The sequence below is a fragment of the Anomaloglossus baeobatrachus genome, chromosome 1 (assembly GCF_048569485.1).
Source record: "Anomaloglossus baeobatrachus isolate aAnoBae1 chromosome 1, aAnoBae1.hap1, whole genome shotgun sequence".
NCBI classification, from domain to species: Eukaryota; Metazoa; Chordata; class Amphibia; order Anura; family Aromobatidae; genus Anomaloglossus; species Anomaloglossus baeobatrachus.
In genome coordinates this window covers 54,228,460-54,252,010 of record NC_134353.1, presented here as the reverse complement: position 1 = coordinate 54,252,010, position 23,551 = coordinate 54,228,460, and the positions used below count along the sequence as shown (strand labels likewise).

The window sequence follows — 23,551 nt, the reverse complement described above, 5'->3', positions numbered from 1 at the left end:
CACCCTCTGCTCCTCATTCTATGGTAGCAGGTTGTGCACTCTCTGCTCCTCATTCTATGGTAGCAGGTTGTGCACCCTCTGCTCCTCATTCTATGGTAGAAGGTTGTGCACTCTCTGCTCCTCATTCTATGGTAGCAGGTTGTGCACCCTCTGCTCCTCATTCTATGGTAGAAGGTTGTGCACTCTCTGCTCCTCATTCTATGGTAGCAGGTTGTGCACCCTCTGCTCCTCATTCTATGGTAGAAGGTTGTGCACCCTCTGCTCGTCATTCTATGGTAGCAGGTTGTGCACCCTCTGCTCCTCATTCTATGGTAGAAGGTTGTGCACCCTCTGCTCCTCATTCTATGGTACCAGGTTGTGCATCCTCTGCTCCTCATTCTATGGTACCAGGTTGTGCACCCTCTGCTCCTCATTCTATGGTACCAGGTTGTGCATCCTCTGCTCCTCATTCTATGGTAGCAGGTTGTGCATCCTCTGCTCCTCATCCTACTGTAGCACATTGTGCACCCTCTGCTCTTCATCCTATAGTAGCAGGTTGTGCACTCTCTGCTCTTCATCCTACAGTAGCAGGTTGGGCACCCTCTGTTCTGCATTCTATGGTAGCAGGTTGTGCACCCTCTACTCCTTATCCAGTGGTAGCAGGCTGTGGTCCCTCTGCCCTTTATTCTGTGGCAGCAGGCTGTGCACTCTCTGCTCTTCATCATACAGTAGCAGGTTGTGCACCCTCCGCTTCTCATCCTATGGCAGCAGGTTGCGCACTCTCTCCTCTTCATTCTACAGTAGCAGGTAGTGTACCTTTTGCTCCTCATTCTATGGTAGTAGGTTCTGCACCCTCTGCTCCTCATCTTACAGTAGCAGGTTGTGCACCCTTTGATCTTCATCTTACAGTAGCAGGTTGTGCACCCTCTGCTCCTTATCTTAGGGTAGCAGGTTGTGCACCCTCTACTCCTCAACCTATGGCAGCAGGTTGTGCACCCTCTGCTCTTCATCATACGGTAGCAGGTTGTGCACTCTCTGCTCTTCATCATACGGTAGCAGGTTGTGCACCCACTGCTCTTCATCATACGGTAGCAGGTTGTGCACCCACTGCTCTTCATCATACGGTAGCAGGTTGTGCACCCTCTGCTCTTCATCATACGGTAGCAGGTTGTGCACTCTCTGCTCTTCATCATACGGTAGCAGGTTGTGCACTCTCTGCTCTTCATCATACGGTAGCAGGTTGTGCACTCTCTGCTCTTCATCATACGGTAGCAGGTTGTGCACCCTCTGCTCTTCATCCTATGGTAGCAGGTTGTGCACCCTCTGCTCTTCATCCTATGGCAGCAGGTTGTGCACCCTCTGCTCTTCATCCTACAGTAGCAGGTTGTGCACTCTCTGCTCTTCATCATACGGTAGCAGGTTGTGCACTCTCTGCTCTTCATCATACGGTAGCAGGTTGTGCACCCTCTGCTCTTCATCCTATGGTAGCAGGTTGTGCACCCTCTGCTCTTCATCCTATGGCAGCAGGTTGTGCACCCTCTGCTCTTCATCCTACAGTAGCAGGTTGTGCACTCTCTGCTCTTCATCCTACAGTAGCAGGTTGTGCACTCTCTGCTCTTCATCCTACAGTAGCAGGTTGTGCACCCTCTGCTCTTCATCCTATGGTAGCAGGTTGTGCACCCTCTGCTCTTCATCCTACAGTAGCAGGTTGTGCACTCTCTGCTCTTCATCCTACAGTAGCAGGTTGTGCACTCTCTGCTCTTCATCCTACAGTAGCAGGTTGTGCACCCTCTGCTCTTCATCCTATGGTAGCAGGTTGTGCACCCTCTGTTCTTCATTCTATGGTAGCAGGTTGTGCACCATCTACTCCTTATCCTACGGTAGCAAGTTGTGCACCCTCTGCTCCTCATCTTACGGTTGCAGGTTGTCACCCTCTGCTCCTCATCCTACGGTAGCAGGTTGTGCACTCTCTGCTCTTCATCCTATGGTAGCAGGTTGTGCACCCTCTGTTCTTCATTCTATGGTAGCAGGTAGTGCACCATCTACTCCTTATCCTACGGTAGCAGGTTGTGCACCCTCTGCTCCTCATCTTACGGTTGCAGGTTGTCACCCTCTGCTCCTCATCCTACGGTAGCAGGTTGTGCACTCTCTGCTCTTCATCCTATGGTAGCAGGTTGTGCACTCTCTGCTCTTCATCCTATGGTAGCAGGTTGTGCACCCTCTACTCCTCATCCTACGGTAGCAGGTTGTGCACTCTCTGCTCTTCATCCTATGGTAGCAGGTTGTGCACCCTCTACTCCTCATCCTACGGTAGCAGGTTGTGCACTCTCTGCTCTTCATCCTATGGTAGCAGGTTGTCACCCTCTGCTCCTCATCCTACGGTAGCAGGTTGTGCACTCTCTGCTCTTCATCCTATGGTAGCAGGTTGTCACCCTCTGCTCCTCATCCTACAGTAGCAGGTTGTGCACTCTCTGCTCTTCATCCTATGGTAGCAGGTTGGGCACCCTCTGTTCTTCATTCTATGGTAGCAGGTTGGGCACCCTCTGTTCTTCATTCTATGGTAGCAGGTAGTGCACCATCTACTCCTCATCTTACAGTAGCAGGTTGTGCACCCTCTACTCCTTATCTTACAGTAGCAGGTTGTGCACCCACTACTCCTTATCTTACAGTAGCAGGTTGTGCCCCCTCTGCTCCTCATCTTACGGTAGCAGGTTGTGCACCCTCTACTCCTTATCTTATAGTAGCAGGTTGTGCACCCTCTGCTCCTCATCATACGGTAGCAGGTTGTGCACCCTTTGCTCCTCATCTTACGGTAGCAGGTTGTGCACTCTCTGCTCCTTATCCTATGGTAGTAGGTTGCGGTCCCTCTGCTCTTTATTCTGCGGTAGCAGGTTATGCACTCCTGCTTTTCATTCTACCATAGCACCGATGAGGATGAGATTTTATGAACATATCAGGGAAATATTGGTCCAGAGAACAAATACTTTTTTTTAGAAATACAGTCTAACAAAGAAGTAAATGTTCTTCAGTAATACAGCAGCCCCAACATGTTCCTGTGCCATAGTGGAAACATCGCATGCCATAGTATGTAAGTAAGTCACACAGGCTAGATTCCTATATATCAAGGAGTGTCCGGTAAGTTGTTTCATGACTGAGCCAGCCACAACTGATGATGTTGTGGATTTTGTGAATTGATCTACTGTCCATAGCTGGATCAAAAAGAAAAAAACGAGAACATGTGGAAAGTGAGGTGTTTTTCTAGATCTATTCACTTGGTGTCGGTGCTGTGTGGTGGCCAATGAGTTGGTATGCCTGTCGGGTGGGGTAGCGTGGAGCCATGGGAAGTTTCTTTTTATGTCACAGGTGGAGTGGTGCTTTAAATCTAAATCCTATGTCCCTACTCTTTTACTCACCTTCCAGTGTCTTCCTCTTCTATTGCCCCCATTCCGGTCGGTCTCTGGCGATTTGTGACCTGCTGGCTACTCCAGTGTTTCATGGAGCGCATCAGGGGTCCCAACTCAATGCATCTCTATGAGAGCCTTGTTCTGGCTTTAATACAGTTGCATTGAGCGCTTGTGACGTAATTTCTGATCAGTTATAAGTTACGGCACAAGATGATGTCAAGGGATCGGAGCCATGCCGATAAAAGGTAAAGATGCCGAAGGTTGAGTATGAGACCTGGGGCAGGGGACTTAGATTTATAGCACCGCTCTAACGATGAAAAAAACCCCCATAACACTTGAATGATGCTTTAAACTAAGAACACTGCATACAGATTTGTAAATTATTGGCTAGCACATTAGATTAGTATATAATTTTGGGATTTGCGGTCCATGTCTTTGTTTACAGCTATGGTATAGTCTTGTGTAAGAACTGATGAATAACAAGGATCGCGATCAGATAAAGTTTCACTAAGACTTTTATTAACCAGATGGGAAAGAACATATGGAAACTGGATCTACCTGAAGAGGCCAAAGTGTGGCTCACCCGTAGTCTTTCAAATCAGACGTTGTAGGCCTTATACAAACAGATCTGTACTGTGGCACCAATGTAATCCTATCAATGGCTCACGATGTACAGAACCTCCAGGGTCCAACAATTCTACAGAAGCCATGAGAAGGAAATGGATAAGTTTCATCACATCCCATATTATTATGGGAAGCATATTGTGGCACACAAAGTGATATATGTGGCCTTTACGTGCACTATCATGTGATAACCTCTTAGGGGTACTTTGCACACTACGACATCGCAGGTACGATGTCGGTGGGGCCAAATCGAAAGTGACGCACATCCGGTGTCGCTGTCGACATCGCAGTATGTGAATCCTTTTACATACGATTAACGAGCGCAAAAGCGCCGTTATCGTATGATCGGTGTAGGGTCCGACATTTCCATAATTTTGCAGCAGCGACGGTATGATGTTGTTGTCTCGTTCCTGCGTCAGCACACATCGCTGTGTATGAAGCCGCAGGAGCGAGGAACTTCTCCTTACCTGTGTCACGGCTGCATTGAGGAAGGAAGGGGGTGGGCGGGATGTTTACATCCCGTTCATCTCCGCCCCTCCGCTTCTATTGGCCGCCTGCCGTGTGACGTTGCTGTGACGCCACACGACCCGTCCCTTTAGGAATGAGGCGGTTCGCCGGACAGAGCGACGTCGCAGGGCAGGTAAGTGCGTGTGAAGCTGCCGTAGCGATAATGTTCACTACGCCAGTAATCACAAGATATCGCTGCTGTGACGGGGGCGGGGACTATCGCGCTCGGCATCGCAGCATCGGCTTGCGATGTCATAGTGTGCAAAGTACCCCTTAGTGTAAGTTAACATAAGGTTGACAAATCTGCCCATGTGAAAGTCTCTGGATTTTCTGCACAATAAAAATCATGTTGTGGAGCTTTACAATTCTATCAAGGGATTATTTTTCATCACTGAATACATGTGAATTTCTCCATTACCCCACCCACTTGTATTGTTCTGTAAATTGCAAATCTGGCACCTGTGCACATGGCCTCAAAGGGAATATACCAGAAAAAAATGACAAGGCATTAATTAGCTTTTTGTGGTAAATGTATTTGTTAAGATGTCCATTCTTCCCCAGTGTGTATATATATATATATATATATATATATATATATATATATATGAAATCTTACCATTCTCACACTGGCCACTCAGCGTAATACTTTATTCATACCTTCTATTCTGCACAGATTACTTTTAAGTAGTCTCATTATCATCACAGACAGGATTACAATATTTATACAGCTCCATGCAGAGCTGATAAGATAAGATCCGTTTAGAAATGTTGATAGTAAAAAAACCTGTGGATATAAAAAGCGCATATAGAGTCGCAGGATAACAACCGTAAGGGGTACTTCTCACATAGCGAGATCGCTGCTGAGTCACGGTTTTGTGACCCACCAGTGACCTCATCAGCGATCTCGCTGTGTGTGACACTGAGCAGCGATCTGGCCCCTGCTGTAAGATCGCTGCTCGTTACACGCAGTGCTGGTTCATTTTTTGCTCGTTGCTCTCCCGCTGTGAAGCACACATCGCTGTGTGTGACAGCGAGAGAGCGACGAACTGAATGTGCAGGATCAGGGAGCCGGCTTCTGGCAGCCTGCGGTAAGCTGTAACCAAGGTAAATATCGGGTAACCAAGCTAAGCGCTTTGCTTGGTTACCCGATATTTACCTTGGTTACTAGCGTCCTCCGCTCTCAGGCTGCCAGCGCCGGCTCCCTGCTCCTTGCACACGTAGCCGGAGTACACATCGGGTAAATAAGCAAAGCGGTTTGCTTATTAACCCGATGTGTACTCTGGCTAGCAGTGCAGGGAGCAAGCGCTAAGCGGTGTGCGCTAGTAACCAAGGTAAATATCAGGTAACCAAGCGAAGTGCTTTGCTTGGTTACCCGATATTTACTTTAGTTACCAAGCGCAGCATCGCTTCCACGCGTCACTGCTGGCTTGGGGCTGGTCACTGGTCGCTGGTGAGATCTGCCTGATTGACAGCTCACCAGCGACCATGTAGCGACGCACCAGCGATCCTGACCAGGTCAGATCGCTGGTGGGATCGCTGGAGCGTCACTAAAGTGTGACGGTACCCTAAGGGTTAATGAAAACCACTCACCTGAAATGGTTGTGCGACACACAACCAGTACTAAGGGTGCTTTACATGCTGCGACATCGCTAGCGATCTCATTAGCAATGTGACACGCCAGATCGCAGATAAGATTTGCCGAGATCACACATAGGTCATTTTTTTTTTTGAAGCACCGGTCACATGTGCGATCTCGGAAATTCGTATGTGCGATCTGGCGTGTTACATCGCTAACAAGATCGCTAGCGATGTCACAGCATGTAAAGCACTCTTTAAAGCATGTATCAACTGCTGAAGACTCCACAAGCCAAAGGCAGAAGCAAGAAAAAAACAAGGATAAAAAGTGGAAAAGCATCTGCGCTGCTGTGCCAATAAAGAGTTAATTCCAAATAAGAGCAATGCAGGGTGGTTTATTCTACGCATTTCGGAGATAACCCCTCTCCATGAGGAAATCCACCAAAAATCTGAATTTGGTGGATTTCCTGATGAAGGAGAGGGGTTATCTCCGAAACGTGTAGAATAAACCCCCCTGCATTGTTCTTATTTGGAATTAACTCTTTATTGGCACAGCAGCGTGGACGTTTTTCCACTTTTTATCCTTGTTTTTTTTCTAGAAATGTTGATGTCAGACAGAGCTCACCTCCTCCTTGTCTCTGCAGAATGCAAATTGGATAAATTCCATCACGCAATCCAGCGCTTATTTAGAATGTTAACGTCCCGATTTCATAAGGAAATCCACATAGTGTCACGGGTAACAAGGGAACGCCAGGGAAACCTATACTGACCCTAAGGCTGAGGACCCTGCGCTCACCCTAACACACTGAGGTACCCTTGAAGGTAGGGAGGTCCAGGCCCCCAACCTAGACCCTATCTCCTGTCCTTGCCCCTGACGATAAGATCCCCCCCTCCACAACCCACCACGTGGGGGAAGGGACAAGAACAGAAGTCTACAACCCCACCGACAAATAAAGACAAAACAGGGGTGACAACGACTACAACTCGTACACACGGCAACCACACACAAAAGAGCCACTAAAAGTGCTCAAGGGGAAACAACATAAAAAGGGGGAGGGGGGACAACAGACTGGTGGGTAACATCCATACTGTACTACCAGCACACCTAGAAATGCTGCAGCAAGCACCCATGCTGCAGCCCACAACGCAAGTCTCAGATAGAGGGTTTCTCCAGCTCCTTACTTCTCTTGGCCAAAATTCCAAATGAATGAAAGTAACCGGCACCCTCTGGTGGAAGCAAAGGGTAATATAGGACCTGGGTGTGGTCCCAACCGGAAACACCTGACCAGGAGTCAGGAGCTGCTGGAAGGTAAACTGAGATTAACCCTCTCCTCCCCAAAGGAAAGGCAATCCATTTAATCAGCAGAATCCCACAATATAAAGTGATATTCTGACCCAGAACTTGTCAAACAACTTTGCAACAGAGGAAAGACACACAGACAGATAGTGTCATGGGTGTGTCACGGATGACAGACAACCATGTGGTGTCCGGCTGTAAAAAGTTGTTGCATTGGGCTGCAAAAACTGCTCCTTGATATTCCATCCTTTCCTCTGTGGTGTAAATGGAGTTTTGTGTGTCTTCTCTGTTAGGGTTTACTCTTTCCCATTTAGGACCCTGCAGAGATCTTTCCTTTCATCTGCTAATCCTTATCCCTCTGTGTCTTTATACACCTGCATTTCCCCTGTTGGTGATAGAGTTACGCTTCTATACGGCCTGATTGTAAGCAGTCAGCTAGTAATTATCTGGAGAAACGTTGTTGTATGTTGCTGTTCCTCTCCCTAAGTCATCTTGGATATAAGTTGTTTGTTCATATTCCTCTGTTTATTTTCCCCGTGTGTGTTTTTTAGGACTTAGTGGGGTTGACTAGTGCTCATCCCGCCAGTTCAATACCTAGGGCCCAGTTCAAGGTCAGCCAGGGCCAGACATCCTGCTTGGCACATAGGTGCGAAACCTATCTAGGGTGGTGATAGAAGCCAGGGCCCAACAGAAGGATTTTTCAGCGGTCACCAATCGATCTTCCCCTCCGCTAGACAAAGTGTTTCCCTCTTCCCTCCCCTTCCTTTTCACCGTTTGCTCTGCATTTCCCCATACCTAGCCAGAGTTAAAACAATGTACGTGTTGTGAACCTTAACAGTACTTCATTTTATGGTGTATATATATGACTACGGCTTGCAAATGTGATACCAAATTAGATATCACAACTAGGATTTTGCTCACTTTGGGAGTAGGCCATAATGAACACTGGTGCCTTAAAGACCAAAGCAAGGTCATGCAGCAGATTCTTTTTTGTTGTATGTATTTTGCTCCAGAAGTGCATTGTTATACCATGAAAGCTAGTATTAGCCACAAGGGGTCAAACACCTCAGCGTTACAGTTCCAATAATATTATCCACCATAGTAACATCACCTATGCTGATGGATATTGAAATTTGGATGAAAATCAATGGCCCAAAGAGCTACAGGGTTGGGTTCAAGGCATTGGGGGAGTTGATCTCTTAAACTAGGAGAACCACAGGTTGGAGGTCACCACTGCGAAACATGAGTTCAAACTCCCTTTAATGTTTTTGAAGTTGACCCATGGATCATGTGAATATTTGCTTAGCTCCATGCATAATAATACTACGGTAAAGCAGGACATAACCCCTGCAGGCACCATGCACGGCTCCGGCAATGTACATCACCTAGTCCATTTCATTAGTCTGGAGCTCACGACATCAGTGGTCTCCACTCTTTATGCCCTGATTAAATTAACAAAAAGCAAATTAAATAACGAACGTTAGGAAGGTCGTTCTCTTTACGGAAGAGTAGAGATGTTCAAGGTTCTTGCTTGTTATTTGATAACCTCATTCATACTCATGTAGCCGATACGGCTGAGAGAAGTAACCCAGGAATCAGCACCCACTGCATCATGGGGTCCCCCTTGAGTGATAACACGGGAAGGTCAGTGAGATATCTAAACGTTTTATTCGAAACCAACCTTTTTTTTGAGATGTGAAATCATTCTTATATGTCCATTTCCAATCAATGTCAGGTACATATACAACTGGCTGGTACATGGGGACTTGTTGCTGCATGGCATACGAGCTCAAAGTCGGGCGACCATATGGCAAGTAATGCTAGAAAATGAGGTTCACCTTGCTATCAAAATGGATCAAGACCCAACAGTTAGCAGAGACCTAGACGATCTGACAGTGATGGCATTCATTACCATTACCTACAATTTCAGCAGCGGGAAATTGTGCATGGCCAGCAATCAACATGTAGCCAAGGTCTTCTAAATGAACCAGGCTCAATGGATCACCTAGAAGGCTATGGCTACATAATGATTGGTGACCATGCACATTTGGTCAGAAGCTCTCAGTCAAACAGGATCATCGTCTCAAGAAGGGGTTGCTTATCGCACCATCTAGGACCTATACCTTATGGCTGCTGTGAGGCTCCTGAAGACCCATTTCTGGTAGGTCTCATTCTCATAGTAATGGGTGGTGAGAACCTCCACGAATAAAAATGTGCTCAAGTCATAAAAATTGGATGGGGCACCAAGAATTCCTCTGGTACTTGAGTAAGGGTGTTGTGGTGCCAAGTGGCACCTAAAAGGGACCTAACTTGTATTTTTGCTCTCTACACCACTGGTAAAACTGCCTTCAGACTCTACTTGGTCAAGAAGTTAAAGAGCTGGTGGAGAGCACCGTCCTTGTATTCCTTCTAGGGGATTCTATTGTATATTTACTTTTGACATGACCAACCACTTAGCGTCATTGTGTCACGGATGTGTCACAGTTGACAGACAACTCTGTGGTGTTCGGCTGCAGAAGGTCGCTGCATTTGCCTGCATAAACTGCTACTTGATTTTCCATCCTTTTCTCTATGGTGTGAATGGAGTTTCATGTGTCTTCTCTGTTAGGCTTTACTCTTTCCGCTTTAGGACTCTGTGGAGATCTTTTCCTTTCAGCGGCTAATCATTTTCCCTCATCCTCTGTGTCTTTATATACCTGTATTTCCCCTTGGTGTGTAGCTTGTGATAGAGTTCATTTCTATACGATTCTGTTTGCAAGCATTTGGAGAAACAATGCTGTATGTTGCTGTTCCTCTCCACAAGTAATCTTGGAGATAGGTTGTTTGTTTGTTTCCCCTGTGTGTTCTTTAGGACTTAGTGGGGTTGACTAGCGCTCATCCCGTCCATTCATTACCTACGGCCTAGTTGAGGGTCGGTCTGGGCCAGGTATCCTGCTCAGTGCATAGGTGCAGAACCTAACTAGGGACATCAGGGGAGCCAGTGGAAGGTTTTATCAGGGCTCACCATTTCCTCCTTCCCTAGACACAGGGTTACCCTCTTCCCTCCCCTCCCTATTCGCTTGGTATTTCACCATCCCTAGCGTAACACATTGATACCTAAGTGTTTTTTAATGGGTTGGGCACATTTCCACTGAAATCAATGTTAGCCATGGAACCTAATCCACTGCTGGGTTCCGTACCTGTCTGACTCCTGACCCAAGACTCATCAACACCTTCTAGAAGTCTATGGTTGACAATACAAAGATATAGGAGACAGAAGAACCCGAAGAACCTATTCTCTACCCCATACCTCAATGGGTCGGTCCTTCTTCCGTGGTGGTTTGCGTATAGCGGTCTTCTCCAGTATAACTATTCCACCATCATCATCTTCATCTGAAATAGTTTCCTGTGTCTCATAGGATGAGTTACTGGCCGTCTCACACTGATCCACCTCAACAACTATGTCCACATCAAGCTATTCATTAAATAAATACGTATATTGTCAAACGTCAATGCACTACACAACGAGCAGATTATCGAGGATCTAATGTTAGTCAACACCACTTCATCTCATCAAGATTCTCTAAAGAAAGAATTAATTTGTGCAACAAGAAGGAGCTTTAGAAATTATTGGGTAAAACATGGGGGAAGGGGGGGTTAAAAGCTTTTGTTAAAACAAAAAATATTACAAAAAAAACCATAAAAAAAAGGAAAATGGCTGGATATTTTATTTTGTTCTCTAGTCAAACAATACGTTGCAGTGCTTTATATGCATAAGCTAAGTCCACCTTCTGCCAGATTTTTTTATATTGTTCATTTACTTTTAATTGAGGGGTTAATCGACTTTCTGACCAGTCTTTATTAAAAAAAAATTCTACTATTTTGCTGCTGCTGAAAGTTTAGCTCAGTGCAAAAAAAGATACAAATCATTCATCGTTCCTGCACGTGACATCTCTCTCTCCCTTCTCTTAGTGTTAGGCGGCGTTCACACTACGTTTTTTTAACATGCGTCCTGAACGTTTTTTTAACGCAAAAACGGATCCAGTGCAAATGCGTTTTCATTTCAATGCATTTGCAATGGACTCGCGTCAACATGCGTTCACCTGTGTTTGCGTGCGTTATAGTGAGGATCTAGTGACTTGCAGTTTTTTTTACTTTTTTCAAAAACGCTACTTGTAGCGTTTTTGAGCTGCGTCCAAATACTGCAAATCGCTGGATCCTGACTAAACAGCACGCAAACGCATGTGAACGCTGGTATGCTGATAGACAGGATCCTGCTTGCTCTACTGAGCATGCCCAGAAACCAGCCTCGCGTGATCAGTCTCTCTCTCCCCCTCCCTCTCTCTCTCCCCCGCCTGAGAGCTGCGAAGGCTCGTAACCAAGGTAAACATCGGGTAACTTGCTTAGATACCCGATGTTTACCTTGGTTACGTATGCAGGGAGCCCGGCTCCTAGCAGCTGCAGACGCTCGTAACCAAGGTAAACATCGGGTATCCAAGCAAGTTACCCGATGTTTACCTTGGTTACGTGTGCAGGGTGCCCGGCTCCTAGCAGCTGCAGACGCTCGTAACCAAAGTAAATATCGGGTATCCAAGCAAGTTACCCAATGTTTACCTTGGTTACGAGCCTCCGCAGCTGTCAGATGCCGGCTCCCAGTCTATCACGTTCAGTTCCCCTCACTCCCGATCACATGACTCCAATGCCCGCCCATAAACTTCAAGTGACAGGATCCTGCAAAATAACACTTGCGTTTGCATGCGTTTTTCTTTGTAAAAACAGGATCCGCTTTTACAGCAAAAAAACGTTCATGACGCCTTGTTAAAAAAACGTAGTGTGAAAGCAGCCTTAGACACACAAGGAGGAGGAGGAGAAGATTGTACACATATTTCCACACCATGGAGAGGGAAGAAAAAAATGTACAGTCTCTGAGATGGCAGAGAAAACAGGCTACTGAAAATAAAAAAGCAAAAATATGAGGCGTAAAATAAGTGCAGGATAGAAGCTGTGCTGATAGGTAAAAGCAAGTAAGGGTAAAGACAGCAGCACTCTGGATACACACAGAGGTCACATCCTGCCTGTATTACAGGGAGGGACACTCAGAAGAAAAATCTGCACATCAGGTCGTCTGAAAATGAAAGGGAATCTGTCAGCACGTTTTTGCTACCTCATCTGAGAACAGCATTGTGTAGGCAAAGAGACTCTAAATCCAACAATATATCACTTAGATTACTGGGTGCAACCGTTCTGAGATAATCTGCATTTTTAGCTTTAGTTATGTAGCAGAGTCTAGGGAGCTGGCCCCATCCATCTCAGGCTCTATAGAGATTGTACATTAACTTGTGAGGTGTCAATCAGAGAAAGGAGCATGCGAACTACAATACTTTGATATGCCCTGCTCAGAGCAGATCAAAGGGCGCCTGAGCCGGACCTCACTGCCGGCTAGTGTGGATGACGTAGGACGCATCATACACCCAGGCTTCAGTAGAAGGAGGACAAAGATGGCCAAAAGAGGAGGCGCCGGTACCGGAGAACGGAGACACCTATCCGACCAGTCTGCACCGCACCGCCCCTTAGGTAAGTATTATACAGTGATTTTCACGTTCTACACAGCGGCCTGGGCTCTTATATACAGCATGTTAGAATGCTGTATATAAGAGCCCACTAGTGGTGGCCGCAGGTTATAGTCGCCAAAACTGATGTCAGGTTCCCTTCAACCCTTGCAGCATGCTGGCTTCAGCTTATATAGCAAAAACCTGCTGACAGATTCCCTTTAATGAAGATTTTAAGTCTGAAACTTAGTGCACTTTTATTAACTAAAGTTAAAAATAACGTAAAAAAAAATCATTGGTTCCATGTCAAAGCTGTCTATAAACACAGAGTCCCATGTGACGACACCCATCCAAAAAAAAAACAAAACAGAGACAGATTGAACATCTAGTTCATATAGACATAAAGTGTATTGCACTCGTAGGCTGTGTTCCATGGATGCCGGGAAGCGCAACACTGCAACATCATATTGGATGATTAATGACAAAAAAATGGCTTTATTGTGGACTTATACCTGGGGTTCTCAGTTCTATTTATTCACTTTATCTACACCAGGGGACTGGACTAGCTGTTAGTGGGAATCACACACATCAGCATTAAAGGGAATGTGTCATCAGAAAATATATTATTATATATATATTTTTTCTTTAAACAAATTATAGAATTTATTTTATTTTATTTTTTTTATATCACTACCTATATTTAATTTTTTTGTAAACTTTTACATTTTCATTCATAAAGGCAGGAGGCCTTGATGAATTACAGCAGGGAGCCAATGGACTCAACAATGTGTATTCTATTCTATGGAGCTTCTCCCAACAATAGCAGCAGAAATCAGGATGATCTGTTGATTTTTGAGAGCACAATAAGCAGAATCATCCCTTTAATCTACATTAGAAAAAAAAAAATGTCGTCACTTTCTAAATACTTTGTCTTAAGGGGGCTTTACACGCTACGACATCGCTAATGCGAAGTCGTTGGGGTCACGGAATTGGTGACGCACATCCAGCCGCATTAGCGATGCTGTTGCGTGTGACACCTATGAGCGATTTTGCATCGTTGCAAAAACGTGCAAAATCGCTCATCGGTGACATGGGGGTCCATTCTCAAAAATCGTTACTGCAGCAGTAACGATGTTGTTCCTCGTTCCTGCGGCAGCACACATCGCTCCGTGTGACACCGCAGGAACGAGGAAGCTCTCCTTACCTGCCTCCCGGCCGCTATGAGGAAGGAAGGAGGTGGGCGGGATGTTACGTCCCGCTCATCTCCGCCCCTCCGCTTCTATTGGGTGGCGGTTCAGTGACGCAGCTGTGACGTCGCTGTGACGCTGAGAGAACCGCCCCCTTAGAAAGGAGGCGGTTCGCCGGTCACAGCGACGTCGCCGGACAGGTAAGTATGTGTGACGGGTCTGGGCGATGTTGTGCGGCACGGGCAGCGATTTGCCTGTGTCGCACAACAGATGGGGGCGGGTACCCACACTAGCGATATCGGTACCTCTTTCCCACGTCAGTGAAGAACACAGACGTTTTTCACTGATGTGTTAAAAACGCATATGTCCCTCCGTGTGCCGTGATTCATGGCACACGTGTGTTCTCCATGTGCTATCAGTGAGCCGTGATAGCACATGGAGCTAAACTCATCTGTCCCCGTTCCTGCTGTCCATGGTGCTGAACTCTCCGACTTTGCTGTCTCCAGCTGCCGCTGTCTCCTCTCTGCAGCTACTTCCGGGTCGGCATAAATGCATATGCATGAGAATAATTAGGCGGCCAGGAAGCAGGAGAGCGCAGTGACCGGAGACAGTGTCGCTGGAGAAGGTGAGTATAAAAAGTTTTTAAATTTCAATGTCAGTGTTTTTCTGGGACATTTTTGACAGGTCACACCATAGTGTGGTTCATGGGACATCAGTCATGCCAGAAAGAATGGACATGTCTCTGTGCGGAACTCATGAATACGTGTGTACGCCGCACAGAGACACGGTCAGTGAAAAGTCACTGATGTGTGCGCAGACCCATTGATTTTAATGGGTCTGTGTATGTTTGTGAAACTAGCGCATACGTAACAGAATCACTGACGTGGGTAGGGTGCATTAGAAATACAATGTATTTACAAACTAAGGGTATGTTTTTAGGAAAGCTCGTTGAATTTTTGGCTTGTGAATGAGCAAAAGGCTTGTTCGTCAGGTGACACTTAAAATGTATTGTTTTTAGCAGCACGTCCTATGTAAACAGGTGATATGCTGCCAAGAACAATGCTATTCAGTGCGCACAGAAAGATCAGATTAAAGGGGTTGTCCTGACTTGGGTCACTCTATGTGACTGCAAACTTGTAAATCTTCACAGTGCACAGTGGGCGCGCTGTTAGGATTCTCAGTTGTCGGCCCTGGGCACATAACCACAAGTATGTATTTGCATAAATGCGGTCACATGCCGATTATTAGACTTGCCTAGCCTTAGTCAAACTCAAGCTGGACACGTCTAATTATAATGTGGTCACAAGTTTGCAAATCGCACCCTATTTGTCACATGACTGCCCAGCGAAGAATCCTGACAGTGCACAGTGTGCACGATGTGAGGATTCACAATTTTGGAAGTCACAGAGTGACACATGCATGGACAACGCCCTTATCATTCTAGGCGCAAGTAAGTGCAGACAGTAAGTATAAACAAACTATTAAACATCCGCTGATGGGTTTACAGGTAACGGTTTGGCGGATGTTAAATACCCATGGGTCTGACAATGTAAATGCACACTTAATTGTGTAAACTGTAAAATGGTATCCGAAGGTGGACATAGCCTTTAAGAAGGTGCTGGTGATGGTACATTCCCTTTAATACAGAACAAGATGGATAAAGGTTTTAGCACTACCATGCAGATGTGACACTTACATAACAGCCCCAGAACATTGGCACATAGGGAAAAAAGAAAAACAAAATATTAAGTCTGTCGCTTCCATAAAGTCACAGTAAGAAAGGAAAACAAATCACATTTGCCTTATTTCATGGAAATTCTTTACATGTCAGACAATCCCTTTAAGAGTAACAGTAGCTACAGATGCTGATCTATAGAAGATACTGGATCAGTAAACAGTCCATACCTAATTTTATAGTTATCACTAGTGATGAGTGGGCACGACCATGCTCGGAATTCGCAACAAGCAGTTGAACCCTTGGACAGGCCCGATTTGTATACTGAGTATAATGGAAGTCAATCGGACAATCAAGCATAATTTCAGAAGATTTCTTCCAGAAAAATGCTCAAGTTCCTCACTGACTTCCATTATACTCGATAGACGAGTCGAGCCCGTTCGAGGATTCAACTGCTTGTTACCAGTACTGATACCCCGAGCATGGTAGTGCCCGCTCATCACTAGTTACTAGTACTGATACCCCGAGCATGGTGGTGCTCGCTCATCACTAGTTACAAGTACTGATACCCCGAGCATGGTGGTGCTCGCTCATCACTAGTTACCAGTACTGATACCCCGAGCATGGTAGTGCTCACTCATCACTAGTTACCAGTACTGATACCCCGAGCATGGTAGTGCTCACTCATCACTAGTTACCAGTACTGATACCCCGAGCATGGTAGTGCCCGCTCATCACTAGTTACCAGTACTGATACCCCGAGCATGGTAGTGCTCACTCATCACTAGTTACCAGTACTGATACCCCGAGCATGGTAGTGCTCGCTCATCACTAGTTACCAGTACTGATACCCCGAGCATGGTGGTGCTCGCTCATCACTAGTTACCAGTACTGAGCACCAGAGCATAGTAGTGCTCGCTCATCACTAGTTACCAGTACTGAGCACCTGAGCATGGTAGTGCTCGCTCATCACTAGTTACCAGTATTGATCCCCCGAGCATGGTGGTGCTCGCTCATCACTAGTTACCAGTACTGATACCCCGAGCATGGTAGTGCTCACTCATCACTAGTTACCAGTACTGATACCCCGAGCATGGTAGTGCTCGCTCATCACTAGTTACCAGTACTGATACCCCGAGCATGGTGGTGCTCGCTCATCACTAGTTACCAGTACTGATACCCCGAGCATGGTGGTGCTCGCTCATCACTAGTTACGAGTACCGAGCAGCCGAGCATGGTAGTGCTTGCTCATCACTAGTTACCAGTACTGATACCCCGAGCATGGTAGTGCCCGCTCATCACTAGTTACAAGTACTGAGCACCCGAGCATGGTAGTGCCCGCTCATCACTAGTTACGAGTACTGAGCACCCGAGCATGGTGGTGCTCGCTCATCACTAGTTACCAGTACTGATACCCCGAGCATGGTGGTGCTCGCTCATCACTAGTTACCAGTACTGATACCCCGAGCATGGTGGTGCTCGCTCATCACTAGTTACCAGTACTGATACCCCGAGCATGGTAGTGCCCGCTCATCACTAGTTACAAGTACTGAGCACCCGAGCATGGTGGTGCTCGCTCATCACTAGTTACCAGTACTGATACCCCGAGCATGGTGGTGCTCGCTCATCACTAGTTACGAGTACAAAGCACCCGAGCATGGTAGTGCCCGCTCATCACTAGTTACAAGTACTGAGCACCTGAGCATGGTAGTGCCCGCTTATCACTAGTTACCAGTACTGAGCACCCGAGCATGGTAGTGCCCGCTTATCACTAGTTACGAGTACTGAGCACCCGAGCATGGTAGTGCTCGCTCGTCACTAGTTACAAGTACCGAGCACCCGAGCATGGTAGTTCCTGCTCATCACTAGTTACAAGTACCGAGCACCTGAGCATGGTAGTGCCCGCTCATCACTAGTTACGTGTACTAACCACCCGAGCATGGTAATGCTCGCGCTTTACTAGAAATGAGTGGATCCGTTGAAGTTCGGGTTCAGCCGAACTTTAGATAAAGTTCGAGCCCCAGACTTGATCTGAACCTCAGTGGAAGTCACTGATTGGGCCGTTCGGGTCTCCACCCACATGCAGCAAACTATAAACAGATCACTTCTGGGGGCAGATGGTGAAGATTTTTAAGGTTTTTTTTCTGTTGCATACCTCATCAGATAAGTCTGTTGTTATCGCTAGTGCGACTCAGTCAACCACTGCAAATGGCTCTCAGTACCGCAGCACAGCAATACTTGAGCGAGTGTTTAGCCTACGTAAAGCTCCCGAACTCTAAACTTGACCACTGTTTTTTATAAAGTTCGTGTTTGGAAAGAAGACCACACTTTACTTTTCAGGTTTGCTCATCTGTAGTTATCACCTATCTATACGGTTGTTCAAAAATGAGCCGCCATTACATCACACTTTACCATCCACGTTTCAAAAGTAGCAAGAAGTAGTAAAAAAAGACACAATTATTTTATTTTTTTCTTTACAAAACGTTTTGCAAAGTTTTGACAAGTGCAGACACCTTCATAAATTGCCTTTTTTATAATATGTCCACATAATGACACTTTCAGGCAAAAGAACTGTTGTGTTTTTCAGGGTGAAGCCGCTATAGATAACCGCCAGTGTTCTTCTCCCTGAAGCTGCTTCCTCGGCAGCTTTGTTGTCATGTTTTTGAGCCGCCGGTTTCTTTTCGCTGTACTTTTCACTAAAGTGACTTCCCAGAGGAAGTCAAATGCAGAATGAACATGGTACTCCTATTAACTGCTTCACGGTTTCTGGACCCTGGAGCTGTTTAAGGCCTCTTTCAGACTTTCGTGAAAACGACGCACGTTTTGCATGGATGTGTAAAAGGTGCGTATTGCCCTCAGTGTGCCGTGATTTTGCCACTTGTGTGTTCTCTGTGTGCTATCCGTGATAACACACGGAAAACAGAAACTTTCTGCTCACCCGTCCCTGGTGCTGCTGTCCATGGTGCTGATCTACAGTCTCCAACCCTGCCGACTCCCCGCTGCTGCTGCTTTCGGTCCTCTGTCCCGTGCATAAGAGATTGAGCATAATGAGCGGGAGTCGGAAGCAAGTGACAGCAGCTCTGGAGACAGGTGAGTATAGAAATTCATTTATTTCACAGGCACATGTGTTTTCTCCGGTACACGTCACACTGATGTCACACAGATCACATCCATGCGGTCCGTGTGACACACGTGCCACCGGAGAAAAAACGGATATGTCTACTGTTTGATTTTAATGGGTCTACGTGTGCCCGTGTCTCCAGTATGTGTGAAAACAGACGTCCCACGTACCGGAGACACAGATGTGTGAAGGAGGCCTAAAGAAGTAAAAGGAGAATGAACATAGCAGCCCTGACTTTTTGACATTTCTATGCATAATGTTAATTTTTAGCAGAATCCGCCTGAAAAAGACGTTGTGTGCGTCTACCTCCACTGTAATCCACTAGTCGATGGAGAGACGTATACTTGTAACCTCTACAAGACCATAGGGCATGTCATACATGTCTGAAGGATTGGAGTACAACTTCTGAGACCCCCAAGTAATGAAAAGAAAGACCCTCTGAAACCCCCCCTCTCTCCTGCAAAATAGCTGCATTCAGGAGAATACTAAATAGGGAAATGGTAGGTTGGGTCTGCTTTGAAAGTTTTGAAGAGTGTTTAGAAAAAGGAGCATTACTAAAAAAAGACGAAAAATGCATCATATTGGAGTAAACATGCACCAACCACAAAAAGTCCACTCAATGGACAAGACTATTTCCTGCCCTTCATACACATGATGGTCGGATATCCCCAAAGGGTGTAGAATCTATGGCGCTAGATGCAGTGACTGACTGTCACAAGTGTGTCACGGCCTGGTGTGATCTCGGGGGGGCTCTATGATCAGAAATATTGTTGATCACAGATTCGCTGAGTTGCAGCTTATTTAATGCCATCTGGTACTGCAGTGGTTAAGGTTCATTTCTATCCTGTAGTGATCTAACAGGTAGTTGTAACCTCCTCTGCAACCATTCCCTTCTGCTATAAGTATCCGCTCCTCACTACTCCCTATGTCGGCTATAGCTCATACCTATGCTGTCCATGTTGAAGGAGCTCATCTCTGCATAGCTGTGGTGTCCTTTCTGTTGCAGCTGTGAAGTTTCCTGCTAAAGAAACCAAGGCGTGCTCTTTGTTTTGTCTTTACTCACTCGTTTATCTTAACTTCCTCTTCCCCATGATTAAGCCATAGATTTACATGTGAAACGCTCGTCTGGGGTCTTCCTTTGGAATTCCATCTCTGTGAGACTGCACACGGCACTTTATTGAGTATGTATTAGCTTCTATTTGTTATGTGACTCTTTATTAGGAATTTCTGTACCACTTGGATTTATTAACATCCCAGTATTGCCTCACAGCACCTGGGGACAGGATTCTTTTTGTCCTATTTTTTATTTTATTTGGACTGATTCTAATTCTTTGTCTGCGTACATACTCTGTGCAGTTCCAAACCTCTTCCTACCACATCCTTGATCTATTTTCAACTTGTTTTTCACTTGTAACATTGCACTTTATCAATTTTAATATAATTATAAAATAAAATTTGATATTTTAATTAAGCACTCCATTATCTCTGTTTTCATACATTTCCTTGGAGTGATATCATGTTGTGGCTATCACTTGTTACTTGATGGCCATCTACTTCAAGGATTAAGGATATTTTGTTTCTAGTAATCTAACAGGTAGTTGTAACCTACTCTGCAACCATTCCTTTCTGCTCTAAGTATTCGCTCCTCACTATTCCCTATGTCGGCTATAGTTCATACCTATGCTGTCCATGTTGAAGGAGCTCGTCTTTGCATAGCAGCGGTGTCCTTTCTGTTGCAACTGTGAAGTTTCCTGCTGAAGAAACCAAGGAGTGCTTTTTCTTTTGTCTTTACTAACCCGTTTGTCTTAGCTTCCTCTCGTTGTCTTATTGCAATGGCGAGACCAGTATTTCGCTGGTCTTCACTAGTCAGGCTGAGCTTAGGGCCAGCGAGGACCTAGGTATGTGATGTCGCACAGAGGAAGGACCTAACTAGGGACGTTAGGGACTGCAAGGATCAGCTGCAGTAGACTGTTAGGAAGTGAGCCCGCTACCCTCTCCCTGGCACCAGGGCCTTCTGTTGTATAGCTACCCTGTTGTTCCCTCTGTGTTGCGCCACTTGAGTACCTGGGATGACATTACCAGTCACGCTGACACTGACAGCATCCGGCGCCATCTTTCCCTACAGAGGTGGTCACAGACAGCTACTGCCAAACTGATTAAGCTCACACTGGCTGTCAAACAATGAGCCTACCCTGACTCTTATCATCCATTGACCGGCCTTGGGATGATGTAGCATTATACGTCAGTCTTTTATATGATCAGCAGTCTAATTCATGACGAGGAGGATCCACTAAAGTGACTCGACAATCCAGGCAACAGTATTTAGGATGGCCTTTGTGTTCTGGGTGCGCTCTATGGCATCCATGTGCCACAACACCACATGCGCACAAGGCTAGGCAACGTATTGTAAGAAAACCCTTTCAATAAGTTTATGAAATGAAGGAATATTCAGTAAATTCTGTCGCTGACCCCCGGTATCAGAGCCTTTTCTTACCACCATAAACCTCCAATCTGTGTGTTTTCATTTATACAGACAGGAGATTGTAGCTGGCGGAAGGATAAGGATCTCTATTACATACATGTCCATAAACCATAAATTGCCCGGTATTAGTAATGCCCCATTTACTGGCACTCATAAGACTAAAAGCTTTAGTAAGTATTACTGTTCTCCAGAGCAGAATCCGCTGATGAGGACTGAATCTGTTATTAAGGCCAGTGCTGGGCGATGGGGGGAGCAACAGCATCCAGATTAATCACACAAAGAGACCACCGAACACACCAAGTTGCCTAACCAGCTCAGTCCCCATTCATGTATTGTGAACCATGCAACGTCTGGGAGATGTGAGAGAATAGAATTCATTTTGTTCCTATAATGTCCATCTTGTCTTATAGCCAATGATTTCATAGGGTTCAGCTAACACTGATGGGCGGGGAAGTTTCACATTTCTATACACACCCCTGCGGCTCTTATTGGTGCATAGTTCAGAGGAGTTATTTCTTTGTTTGAGGTACTATATAGGCTGGTCACATGATGTAATAAGGCAGAACATTTCAGTACACCACAAAGCTGTGTTTGCTGTATTGGTTTCCCGAGTGCTCGAAAAACAAAACTTATTAAGGCATAGCAGGAGTGTATTACGCTAACAGAGATTTTTGGGTGGCTCCTGCATTATAATGGGGCAAGTGCTGAACGATTTAAAGGGAACGTATCAACAGAAGATGACGTTGTTTAAATCAGGTATTTCTTGTTATATTTTTTTAATTTTATTTTTTACTTTTTGACAATTTTTTGCCTATATCACAATCTATATTAAAAACAAAAAATAGTCTGTGGCCACATCGTTACTTATGGTATTATTATTTTTCAAGAATTGGGACCTTTATGATCCTTGTGCAAGGTCCAATCGTAACTTGCTACACTTGTCGAAAACGTAACAAAATTTGATTGATAAAGAATTGCTATATGTTATCTTATACACATAACTGATTGCTACCCTTGATTCCCCCCCTTCCTCTACTTGTATCTACCTGGAAAAAATAAAAATTTAAATAAAAAAATAAAAATTAGGAATCTGCAGTCTTTCACATTTCTGTTGTATCAGGAAAATGCACATGTACATTAGGAGTAATAAACTGACTCTAACCTTAGCATACAAAGCATCTAAAGATAGTGTGCTAACTTGTGAAGCATCTAAAGATAGTGTGTTAAAGTCATTGAGAAGGGATGGGGAGGAGGTGAGCTGTGACATCACTTATTGTGATTAGAGGACCCTGTGTTTTCTTCTCTTATAGAGGTGTTGCCTGTCAGTGAAATCCTGTCTCTGCTGATAAGGAGTCTGCTGAAAACTCTTACTGAAAGAATAGTAGGTTACTGCATAAAATAGCCAAACGACCAGTGTGAACCTTGCAAGATTACACTTTTTAATTCAGATTGGGATATTACAAAAATAAAATTGGAAAAATGTTTTTTTTTGTTTGTTTTTTTTTAATATATATAACCCAAAGACCTGATATAAACAATAAGTCATTATCTGACGAGACATTGTTTTTAAAAGAGTGCTCCAACAAGTCGCAGGATACAAAATGGTAAAGAAAAGAAATATGGAGATGTCTCTATTAGACAGGAGCAATTGTGTGTAAATTCGATATACAGTATATCACAAAAGTGAGTACACCCCTCCCAGTTTTGGAAAAAAAAATTTTTTTATAGGAGTTGGAAAACTGGCTATGTTCTCTTTGCCAAAATTTGCATATATTCCAAAAAATTGAAGAATCCCTTTAACAAACTAGCAGTTTCACAGGACATATCGACTAGGTAATGGCCCTGTGGAAAAGATGATCCCTATGAGATGACTTTCATCAGGACGCCATGAGCTGGACGGCAGCCCAGCGACTACTTTATGGTGTGGGCTAACAGAGGACTCAACCGTTTTAATGAGATTTGCCCTAAGTTTGATGAGTTGGCTGATTTTTATAGACAATTTTGCAGATTGCATTATAATTTATGACGGCCATTACAAGTGACTTTTATTTTTACGTATTCGAAAAAAATCATTTGGAAATAGAGAAGATTAAAATAATAAAGGACACAGGGAGATGTGTGTGATATTAGGAAAAAATGGAAGGATGAGATTTAAAAAAACAGGATTTTCGT

At 45.1% G+C, this 23,551-nt stretch overlaps 1 protein-coding gene across 3 annotated transcripts in view; it reads right to left on the bottom strand.

Annotated features, from left to right (window-relative positions):
- The window catches only part of REEP1 (receptor accessory protein 1), a 172,301-nt gene that overhangs the window by 35,869 nt on the left and 112,881 nt on the right, over nucleotides 1-23,551 (bottom strand). The window contains exons 8-9 of one of the 3 annotated variants that reach the window (XM_075346788.1): nucleotides 10,676-10,824; nucleotides 8,772-8,828 (exon numbers count right to left, since the gene is read on the bottom strand). The exons of 1 other annotated variant lie outside the window; for it this stretch is intronic. In XM_075346788.1, coding sequence (XP_075202903.1) covers nucleotides 8,805-8,828; nucleotides 10,676-10,824 — 173 coding nt within the window. In that variant the 3' untranslated portion in view covers nucleotides 8,772-8,804. The remainder of the gene's footprint in view (nucleotides 1-8,771; nucleotides 8,829-10,675; nucleotides 10,825-23,551) is intronic. One more of the 3 variants, XM_075346787.1, reaches the window with a different exon arrangement.